This window comes from Euprymna scolopes, chromosome 2 (genome assembly GCF_053919585.1).
Source record: "Euprymna scolopes isolate OS-2025 chromosome 2, ASM5391958v1, whole genome shotgun sequence".
Taxonomy (NCBI): Eukaryota; Metazoa; Mollusca; class Cephalopoda; order Sepiida; family Sepiolidae; genus Euprymna; species Euprymna scolopes.
Genome location: NC_136483.1, coordinates 101,981,337 through 101,993,513, shown reverse-complemented (window position 1 = coordinate 101,993,513; position 12,177 = coordinate 101,981,337). Strand labels below are relative to the sequence as shown.

General features: G+C 32.7%; 1 protein-coding gene across 1 annotated transcript in view; it reads left to right on the top strand.

The window, feature by feature from the left end:
- Positions 1 to 496: 496 nt before the first annotated feature.
- LOC145293441 (MTOR-associated protein MEAK7-like) overlaps positions 497 to 12,177 on the top strand; it is a 31,292-nt gene continuing 19,611 nt past the window's right edge. The window contains exon 1 of the mRNA XM_080140020.1: positions 497 to 950. Within this exon, the coding sequence (XP_079996146.1) occupies positions 816 to 950 (135 nt within the window). The 5' untranslated portion in view covers positions 497 to 815. The remainder of the gene's footprint in view (positions 951 to 12,177) is intronic.

Here is a 12,177-nt window from a genome sequence, read left to right as displayed (position 1 = left end):
TTAAAAGATTTAAACGATTAAAATTCCATTATTTCAAAATGTTCCGTAACCACATAGATTTTTAATTAATTGTGTTTAATTTTATTTTTTTTAATATTAAGTTTTAATATAAATATACACGACTCTTATCAGCTATTTTATCGCCAGATTAAAACCAATTTGAAAATATTATTGCACAAATATTAAGCATTTTGTAGGCCTCCCTCATATTTTGTATGTCTCTTTTTACCGAACAAAATATGGAACCCCGTAGATAACCAAATGTACATTCAGTAAAACCGTATTTCATATTTAATATACAAATGTGTATAATATTATTAATCATTAAGCTGTGTAAATCTTAAAACCTAACAAAATTATATCAAAGATTAATTATTAATTGCAGTTTGAAGAGGATAAACAAAGGTTTTAAAAAATAATTAAGTCGCTTCTGCTTTTCCATAGTTCGTATAGTTAATACAAATCTGACGTCACGGAAACATGCGGTCTATTCTTCACAATCGTTTGGCAGTCCCTACTGATCAGAGTGCCACATTTTGGGGAGCTGGTTTCCCCCACATTAAAAACCGATCTCATGTCTAACTCTGCCCTCGTAGAGAGGCAAGTAAACAAACAAACAAACAAACAAACAAACAAACAAAGATTAAGATATTTAAATCTGTATGATATCCCCCTCCCCCATGCGTGCGTAATTGTCGCTATAAATACAACTGGACAGTAGACGCACGTCGTTTGTGCGGGCGTATTTATTGAGGGGGATAATTCTGGCTTTACACCGTAAAAATGGCGGCTTGAAAATTGATGCAAAATTAATTATGGGAGCTGGAAACACGAAAGCGAACGATTCGCTCTGTGCGAAATATTTCGACCAGGATGAGATCGAAAAAATCGAAGAACTCTTTTTTAAAATCACCAAAGGCAATGAGACATTTACGAAAGAGCAATACAAGGTAAGTAAATAAATATATATCTATATACATTTTATTTTTCGTTTTGCATTTCTAAGCCTGGGAAGATTTTAAGTTAAAAAAAAAAAATTATTGCATTTAAAGAAAAATAAAATATTCGTGGTTTGATAACATATTTTTTTTTTCTCCTTCGATTATGTTACCTATTTAACATTTTTGTTTGACAATTCGTACTGCCTCGATTCCTCTCGTAAAAACAAAACAAAAAAACTGAAAACAGTTTGACAGGTGCTCGTTCGTAAATGTGTTTGTTTTTTGAGTGCTTATTCTAGATTGGCCCCTATGGCAGTGTCTTGTGCCGGTTAATCTTTTAAAACCCCGCATTTGAGGTGAAAACTTTACGTATCCTGCCGAAATTGGTATAAATTATGAAAAATGATCCCGTAGAAAATTACAAGCAAAAATTGAATTTATCGGAGTTTTAGGTGGAAAAGTTGTGCGACGAATTCAGAATGACAAATTGATTTAACTCCCTTGACTTAAATTAACTGTCCGGCATTTGTTTTAACAGAACGTGATTGTGAATTTAAATTAATTTTTTAAATACATCTATAACTGAATTTTTTGGAATCGACACTAATTTCGACATGCCGCGTAAGTAATGTTTTCACCTGAAATACGTTTGAATAATCACTAATCTACGCAAGCAGCACTCTTACTGTCTATTAACTCGGGAGGGGGGGGGGTCTGATCACGCCCCCCCCCACCACCACCACCTGTGTGCGTGTAAATTTTTTTTTTTTTTTTCCAGTCACGAGGGCATTTTAACTAAATCTTATGAATTGTTGCCTTTGACGCAGACACTTACGTCCCACAGATCTGAATTGACCATCCGCTTAAAAGATTAAAGCTGTTTCTGGTTGTTAACGAACCATTCATTCGTCGAAAACAATAACAAAACCTACACATAAGTTTACAAAAATACAATGCAACAATATGAATTATACTGAACATATGACAGTAGATTCGATAACTTTAAACTGAGTTCTTGTACAAATAAGCGCCCATGTCTGCCAACGACATGAGAACTGGATTCTTAAGATCTCCATCGTTCCGTTCGGTAATTCTAGAAACAGCTAGACTCGTGGAAAAAATTTCAAAAACTGCCTGGCAAATATACCCAGTGAACTAAGGGCAGTTCAAACAATTACACTCGAAGGGACGGTGAGAATCTTAAAAGATCTCTCGGTTGGAATATATAAGATGGCGAGTGAATGTCTGGCATCTGGTAGGATGCTCCCATCCCCAGCTTGATCAAGAAAATTAAAGAGAAACCAATATTAGTCTTGCAGAATTTGGTAACGAGTTTCAACGAATAGCAAAATGCGAGCACAAAAATGAAACTAGCGTTCCTAAAATGTATGGTCGCTTTTTTTTTTTTTTTTTTTACTCTGGTAGATTAGCGTCCAATCGATAATCCGCAAAAAGAAAAGAAAATGGAGTAGAAATCCGTTTCCCGAATTGTGAATTTTTTCATGTTGAACGTTATAAATGCTCAATTTAAGCTAAACGTGTGGGTTTATAAATAAAACAAAATGATCCCTTTTCCAGACTTAGGGCAGTTAATCAAATATTTTCACCTAGCCTTAAGTTTGAATGGCAAGGTAGTAAAAACCAATGGCCTAGAAATAAAAATAGCCCATTCCCCAACAAACTCGCAGTTTTTACCTCCTATGGTAAAAGACACTTAAAACGATAAGATGGCTCGGAAATACTAAAATTTCATTTTATTTTTGGTAAATTTTTACTTTCCACCGTAAACACTCCCCTTTTAAAATTATTTTTTTCGAGTATGCTGAAAACGAATATTAAATTTTGTGCAAAGTAGTTTTCCGGATATTAAGACTTATGCAATGTAATGTAATCCCTGGTTTTTGCTGGTGACCATGTTTGTACACGCAAGCGCGCATATATTTTTGACACGCATGCGTGTGAAAAGGAAACCGCGTAAAACAAATCAACTAGATAGCAACCAATTTTGAAAACTGAAGTTTTTTTTTTGTTTTTGTTTTTGTTTTTGTTTTTGTTTTTTTATAAAGGAGGAATTTTTGACACCCCTAACACAAAACTGCGAATACAATATAAAAATCTCGTAATTTCTCTGTTAAAAGTGGGTTATTTATTTTCTTTATGGATTATACTTCCAAAATAAACTATTACAGTTGTTTTAAAAGTAATAAAAAATTTTTTTTTTTTTTTTAAAACAGTAATGAATTTTCCGAACTCAATATTTTTCAATTTTTAAACTCAATATTTTTAAATTTTTAAATTTTAAAAATCTATCAAAATTTTTCTATTGATTCTATTTTTACGATATTTTCAGGGTCAATGTGAAATTTTATGTTCTTTCCAATAAACGAATATAATATTTTAGACAAACGTTTTTTTTTTAATTCACGCCCCACCAAGTGTCACCCATTTTCAACTTTCTCTTAAAAAGTAAATAATTAATTTATGGTTAATAGTTTTATATATCACAAATTGAAGAGAAAAGGTCAATAAATAATATATTCAAATTTAAAACAAAAAAAAATCGCTTTTTTAGAAATTTACCTGTAAAGTCCGAAGTTTAAAACCTTATTTTATAAGAACACATTGTTTCTTTTTGTCTTTTTTTTTAATGAAACCTTGGTCCTTGCTCCTTTAATTGAAAAAAAAAATTAGGGCTTGAATTACATTTTTCGAGGAGTTATAAGCTTAGAAAGATAGGGGGTCGAATAATTTACGCCTCTCATTTTGAAATGTCTATTAAAAAGTAAATAATTAATTTATGGTTAATAGTTTTATATATCACAAATTGAAGAGAAAAGGTCAATAAATAATATATTCAAATTTAAAACAAAAAAAAAATCGCTTTTTTAGAAATTTACCTGTAAAGTCCGAAGTTTAAAACCTTTTTAAAAAAAAAAAAACACTTTGTTTTTTTTGTTTTTTTTAAATAAAACCTTGGTCCTTACTCCTTTAATTGAAAAAAAAATTAGGGCTTGAATTACATTTTTCGAGGAGTTATAAGCTTGGAAAGATGGGGTGGAATTATTCACTATTTTCACGAAATTTCTGACACTGCTAAGGATTCACGGAAGGAGTAATGACGACCGAAAACTTCAATTTTCTACCTTATCGTTTTTCGTAATATTTTTGATATGTTCATTAGTGCGACAAGACAATTATGAATTTTACTTGAAATTCAATATTTCAAATTTCACTCGAATAACGAAGAAGCACTTAAAATTTTTAATCAATCGCCTTGAAATGACGCATGAAATAAGTGGTCACGCAATCTTATTGCTATAATGAACTAGATTTAAAATCCCATTAACAGCTGTGACATGTTATACTTCCTAATTTGATTTAGCTAAAACGTTTTGGCTTATTCGAACACCAGGAAATTAATCGGATTATGTTCCTCATTTTGTACAAAGTATGTTTTATTCACACGCACACATTCGTCTGTTTGGTTGAATTTTAGGCACCTCCAAAAGTCACCACAGAATTGCCCTCCTCCCCATATGTACAATGGTATAACTTTATTATAAATTTTATCTATAACTTTTGTACCATTTAAAAGGGCAAAATAAACCAGTGATTTTAAATTTTTTATGTGTAATTAGAAGAACGATAACGTGCGAAGTTTAATCTTTAAATAAACATTTATTTTAAATTTTCGGCTTATAAAAAGCCTTCATCAGGATTATTTTTAAAAACAATACAATATATTTTATGTGCCAGTGGTCCATGGTGTCGTTCTAGCACGTTGTTTGTATATTGTAAATCTGGACGGTGTTCCTGCGCTAATCTGAAGAATTAGGTGGATCAGAATTTTTGTAGGAATTTTTGACACCCCCTAACACGAAACTGCGAATAAAATATAAACTCGTAATTTCTTTTTAAAGTGGGTTGTTTATTTTCTTTATGGATTATACTTCCAAAATAAACTATTAAAGTTGTATAAAAAGTAATAACAATATTTTATTTAAAAAAAACTAATGAAATTAATTGCATTTTACGAGTTCAGTATTTTTCAATTTTTAAACTTTAAAAATCTATCAACTTTTCTATTCTATTTTTACGATATTTTCAGGGTCAATGTGAAATTTTATGCTCTTCCAATAAACCGAATATAATTTAGACAAACGTTTTTTTTTTTTTTTTTCTTTAATTCACGCGCCCCCCCCCCCATTTTCAAATTTCTATTAAAAAGTAAATTTATTCACCGAAGTTTTATATATCACAAATTGAAGATAAAAGCTCAAACAATATATTCAAATTTAAAACAAAAGTAGTTTTTTAGAAATTTACCTGTAAAGTCCGAAGTTTAAAACCTTTTTTTTTTCTTTAAACCACGTTGTTTTTTCTCAATTTTTTTTTTTTTTATAAATGAAGCCTTGGTCTTTCTCCTTTTAATTGAAAAAAATTAGGGTTTGGATTACATTTTTCGAGTAGTTATAAGCTTGGAAAGACAGGGGGTCGAATTAATTCACGCCTCCCATTTTGAAATGTTTATTAAAAAGTAAATTTACTCACCAAAGTTTTATATAACAAATTGAAGATAAAAGATCAATAAATAATATATTCAAATCTAAAATAAAGTGTTTTTTTAGAAATTTACCTGTAAAGTCCGAAGTTTAAAACCTTTTAAAAGAAAAACTTTTTTTTTTTTTTTAATGAAACCTTGGTCTTTGCTCCTTTAATTGAAGGAAAAAAAAATTAGGGCTTGAATTACATTTTTCGAGTAGTTATAAGCTTGGAAAGACAGGGGTGGAATTATTCAATATTTGTCACAAAATTTGATACACCTAGTGAAGTATTAGTTTTAGTAAGATCTACTTTTAAGAAGCACGTGCCAGAACGACACCATGGCACACAGAAAAACACCCTAATATATTGTATTTTTTTTTTTTTAATCCTTATAAAGGCTTTTTTTTTTTTATAAGCCGAAAAATATCTTTATTTAAAGATACAACTTCACACGTTAATCTCATATTTAAAACTTTGTGTGCCTAAAAGTGGATCTTACTAAAATTAAATCTTTTGTTCATTGTACGAAAATAATGAAATTGAGACTAAAATTGTGTTTACATAATTGGCGCTTTAAAATAACGTTCCCATGTAGTAAGCATTTCGAACATGAAAACATACTTGTTTTAATAAATCTAGCAAAAATCAACTAATGGTCAGATTTTCGTGAAATTTTGGATACTTATCCATTTTAGAATGAAACTACATATAAAATGCAGTTTCTATAAAATATATATTTTTTTTTCAGTGCGCGCGCCTCCCCTTATTTTTTTCGAAATTTTAAAAATATATTTAAATCTATCAATTTCTATTATGAAACGTAAGAGCTCAAATAAGTAAAATATTTTAATTTAAATACACGTATTGAACAAAAACTGAAGTTGCAATTTAAAAAAATGATATAAATTTAATGTCTATATTTTTAAATAGCATATTTTCTAATATATACTATAATCAGTTAAATTGCCAAGAAAAAACTTCCTAAAAATTTCTTTTTAAAAGGTTAAAACGATTAAAATTCCATTTCAAAATGTTCCGTTACAACATAGATTTTTATTGTATTTTTTTTTTTTTTAAATATTAAGTTTCAATATAAACGTGGCTCTTGTCAGCTATTTTATCGCCAGATTAAAACCGATTTGAAAATATTATTGCACAACTATTAAGCATTTTGTTTCTCTGTATCAAACAAAAGTATGGAAGCCGGTAGTTAACCAAATGAACATTCAGTAAAACCGTATTTCATATTTAATATACAAATGTTTATATTATTAATCATTAAACTGTAAATCTTAAAACCTAATAAAATTATAACAGTAATTATTAATTGCAGTTTGAAGATAAACAAAGGTTTTAAAAAATCATTAAGTCACTTCTGCTTTTCCATAGTCATATAGTTAACACAAGTTTGACGTCACGGAATCGTGCTTTTTTTTTTTTTTTTTTTTTTTTTTTTTTCACATTTGGTTGGCAGTGCCTACTGAACTTGAGCATTTAAAATATTCAACATAAAAAAAAAAATCCTAGTTTAGTCACATAAACTACTTAAAGTGGAATGGGTTAGGAATTTTAATAACTTGCATAAAGTTAAGTAAAAAAATAAAATTTAAAAAATCATTGAGTTTCACATAACACACATAAAGCGTCGAAATAGAAATAGTAAAACGGTTGTCATCTTTATAGTCCTGAAAAAATGCCAAGGAAAGAAAACTAAAGCTTGTCAATTTGTAGTTGCAAGACGTGGAACTTTTTTCTCAATATCTGTAATAACTGAACGTTTGCTTTCAGTTTCTGCGTTAAGGGATAACTTGTTATTAAACTGAATTAAAAACTAGTTTGGTGATTTATTAAACTCTCTGCCACTAGAGATTAATGCCATAGAGCAGCAACAGCAGTGAAACCAAGTACAGATTCTTGGTGCCCATACTGTTCCGAATCCGATGCCTCCTGTCCAAGATTGCGCAGCTGCCTCCAAAAACATGGATGAGTTTCCAAAACAAAACTCTTTGAACACAACAGACTAAACATTTTAAGATTACGACATTAAGAACGTTTTTGAGTTTAGTATTCCATAGTAAGGGGGGGGGAGCTGTTTAAAATAAAATGGTCTTGATAAAAAAAAATGGCAGCATTCTATAAGACTCGATTTTGTACAAATCATGCTTCTTGTATCATTTATATTTCAAATGTGTTTTTCTTCAGATTATGCACTTACTAGATTTTAAGTCAGAATAGTTAATAGAAACAAGAACATAGAACCATTTTAGTGTGTGTGTGGTCCCCCCCCCCCGACCCATTGCCCAGTGGAAGTATGCCTCCCCCTCGTAAGCTTAAGTATAGTTGTTAATGTCTAACACCCAACCTCCTCATGTTAAGAATGGATGTCGGAATATACCCCATTTTTGTGAGGGGGCGGGTTGTCAAAGTATCTGCCCCAAATTTAATCTTGATAATCATTGTCATGCTCCCCACACGCAAATACTAAGAACCAACCTTGTAATTTTGGGTGTGCTGTGTCGCTCGGAAAAAATGTAAATGTTGGGTACTTATGTAATTTTTCTTACTGTGCTGAAATAATCTTATTTTACAAGCCATTCTGAACATGTTAGCGGAGAGTGTTTGTAAGATATCCGTGTTGACCTTAAGATTCCTTTTTAGTTATAGGGTGTGCGTCTATCAAGAAATTATATAAAAGAAAATGAATGTCAGTGACTACATTGCCCGAAAACTTCTATTAAATATGCGTCTCTTTATAACGCAAATTAGGTAACAAGTACGTATGCAAGCCAAAATTTCTTTTACTTTAATAAGAACGCATCTGTAGTTTCTATAAAATAATTTTGCGCTTAATCACCTTGATTTAACAGGATTTTTTATTCTAATAGTTAAAATGAAAGTTATATTGATTAATATTCTAAAAACTACCGATTCACATACAATGATAATGCATTTTATGTAAACGCAAATAATTCAAAAATGTAGGTAATCTATTTTCTTTTTTTTTTTTTAAATCAAAAAACTACTTATTTGCTGACAATGTAAACGTGATCTTGGTTCCTGTGACTCTTGCCTCCCAATTTTTCGTCTGGTAAAATTTTAGTCACGTTATTACAGTTGCAGCAATAAAAGAAACCATCTAATCAAGTGTCGTTAAAATCTTAATACAATATTAAATCACTTTTTTGTACTTATGCACTTATGTTACCGGGCTGGCGGGTATTATGTAACTATTCTGTACTTTCTAACAATTTTATAAACAAAAGATTGTAAAACTTAATATAATCATTTTATATTTTTGATTGACTTTGCATGCGTGCATGTATGTTACTGAACTGCTGGGTGTATTGTAACTACTCTGTACTTTCATCTAACAATTTAATAAAGAAAAAATGAAACAGGAATATTATTTTCAAAAATAGCATGGTATTTAAATTTAAAGTGTTGTGTAATGATTTCTTTAAAAAAATAAGTACTAAAAATTAATGAACTTTTAGTTATGCTAACATGAAATTTTTTAAAATTTCAATCATTGTGAATTTATTCAAACGGTCCTTAGAAAATGAAATATACAAAAGAAAGTGGTGCTTATGCAGTTGGGTTACCATGCTAATTTTGAAAGTAATATTCTCAAGTTTTACAATCTTTGTCTTCCAATTAAATTGGTAGGTGTCTAAAGTAAATAGTGTTTAAATGTAAACAAAAACAGACGTCTCTGTGCGTACTGCGCTATTTTTGTAAATAGTATTAGCAAGTTTTACAATATTTTAATTTTTTATTATTGGTAGGTGTCTAAAGTGTGTTCGAATGAAAACAGATAAATAAAATGTAAGAATATTGTGTACATATAGAAATGGCATCTTGATTTAGTTTTGAACTGTTCGTTGAATGGCTGAATAACCGAATAAGGGAATTATAGAATATATAATTCTTAGCCAATCATAGGGGCTGGATTTATGGAAGGGAGAAATCCTTGTAGTTCGAAGGTGGTAAGAATATGCCTTTGTGTAGAAAATCAGTAGTCGGTTAAGGACGAAGAACCAAGAAGGTAAAAGAATAGAATGTGGTTGTAAAAGGACTTGGATGAGTGTGGGTGAAAATCTAGCTACTTCCTCTATAGATTACGACTATAATGAATATAGCGCTCATTGGAATGAATGTAATGTTTTAATATTACATATTAGTGTGTAATTGCGTTCTAGTTAAATAAGGTAATGGCTAATGGTGTAAAGATAAGGTTTTTTTTTTTTTTTTTTTTTTTTTTTTTTTTGTATGCCATCTATTGTCAACCTATGTTGGTTTAGTCCAGAGGGGAAAAATGCGCCTCCTTTATTTACAGAGGAGTTTGTCTTACCAGTGAGTACTAAGACAAATTCTAATATCTGTAACGAAAACTGTCAAAGTTTTTATAACAAAAGGAGTTATTCAATGACCTACATAGTTTAGTATAACTTAAAAAAAAACTATTGGGCAGTATCAGAATGAGGAAATGTAGTTCTTTAGGATGCTGAAAAGTCTGTCAGCTGAAGATAGTTGATGCTTGAATGTATAGTGGACAGGAAAGAGAAAGGACTTTTCTCATTCACTTTCATGATCTGAGAAGTGATTCCTAAAGGTATGGTTCTACTACATCCTCTCCTGACACAAAACTGGTCAGATGTGCTCATGTTTTACATGCCCCACCCTAACAAACCAGTGTGACCTGCCGAGTATTCGGAACTCTCCATGCCTGCTTATGAGGATAACAAATTTGCCATTGAGCCTTGTTGGGATTCTGGCCATGTAGTATTAGTTAAACCTTGGCCACCACCCATAATCACAAGGAATGTAGGAGGAAAAGTGTCTTGTCAACAACACCAGTGAACCACAACAATCACATTTGCCAGGCTATATCCGCGTTCATTCCAACATCTGGCATGCTGAGTACCCAACTTCAAGCAAACACCATGACAACATTGCTTTCTGTGTGGTCATCAACCCAGATGACATGTTATCGGCAGAGAAGCTGAAATTTCAACAGCTTAATTTGGAGTTTTATGAAGTTTTTGGAGAGGATCTGCCTGGGTATGGCTCGTTTTGTCACTTCAAGGCTTCCATTAAGATGGGTCCTACTTAGCTGCCAAGCTTCGAGGTTGACTTCCCCCATTACAATGAAAATGGACTCTGAGAACTGTAACTTGAGTTCGATGAGTTAGAACATCTTGGTGTATTTTCCCATCCAGAAAATATTGGAGTAGCAGTGGAGTATGTGAGCTCATCCTTCCTTGTCAAAAAGCCTAATGGAGGGCGTTGCCTGATTACTGCATTTTCTAGCATCGGTCGATATGCGAAGCTTCGGTCATCTGCCATGCTGAACATTGACTCAACTTTAAGAAAGATAGGTCAGTGGTGATAAATTATCAAAACCGACCTCACTAACGCCTATCAACTCTTGGCAAAGGAATCCATGAAATATTGTGGTGTTGTGACCCCTTTCAAAGGCATGCGTGTCTATGCATGATGCACGATGGGTATGCCAGGATCAGAAACCGCTCTAGAACTGTGTAGAATACTAGTCGACTTGCTGGTGAAGGGATGTGTGGCAAAACTTGATCTTTACTGTGGAGAGAACAACATTGAAGACCCATTATCAGTTTCCTCACAACTCTATATCTGGCTAATTTAAGACTATTCGCCAACAAAACCATACTGTGCTAAGCAAACCATCTTTGGATAGATATGGTCAGAGGGATCCTTGTCAGCTGGGCCCCACCATATTTCTACACTCAGCTCCTGTCAACTTCTCTGGGTCTCTGATCATTCATAGGAGCCTACAAGGTCCTAAACTGTCATTCCTAACTGTTCCCACTTTCTTAGCCCTTTATATAAAGCCGCTGCAGGAAAAGTCACAGAATGCTGTAAACTGGCCTGAAATTGAGGCATTCTTCGCTGCTCAGAAGCACCTGACTTTCGTAAAAACCATTCATGTACCCTGTCCTGCTGACCAGTTGTGCATCATGACTGACGGTTCTGTCAGACAACAGTATTGGTGCCCTGATGTACGCAGACAGGAGGGAAACTATTGCTCTATGGTAATTTTTCTGTGAGAATACATGCCCATTAACCCACCTGGTTACCATGTGAAGTAGAGGCATTGGCTATTGCTGCAGCGATCGAACATTTTGGCCCATATCTGATTCAGTCAAGACCTCCTCCCGCTATCCTCATCTATAGCAAACCCTGTGTTCAGGCCTATGAAAAGCTCTGCCGAGGCCAGTTCTCAACCAACCCCAAATTAACGTAGTTCCTGTCAACTGTTAGGTCTCCTTATGGGTGCAGGAGGAGGTTGCCGTGTTTAGGACTTCCCTTGTGGAGATAATTAAGGGATTGTCAAACCTCCTGTATACCAGCCATCCTGCATGGAAAGAAATTCAAGATGACGGCTCAGACCTTAGATGAACACAGGCACACCTGATGCAGGGAACTCGCCTATCAAAGCTTTAGACGGCCACATTAGCCCAAGATGGCCTTGTAGTTTGTCGAAAGAATCCTCTTCTCCCACAACAGGATGCAATTATTATCCTCTGACATGCCTTACTGATGGCACTGCATATTAAGCTGGGACGCCCTACCAAACACCAGATGCAACAGGTAGTCAGCCAGTATTTCTCAGCCTTGGACCTGGCTGAAGCCGTGAACAAAATTGTATAGTGTC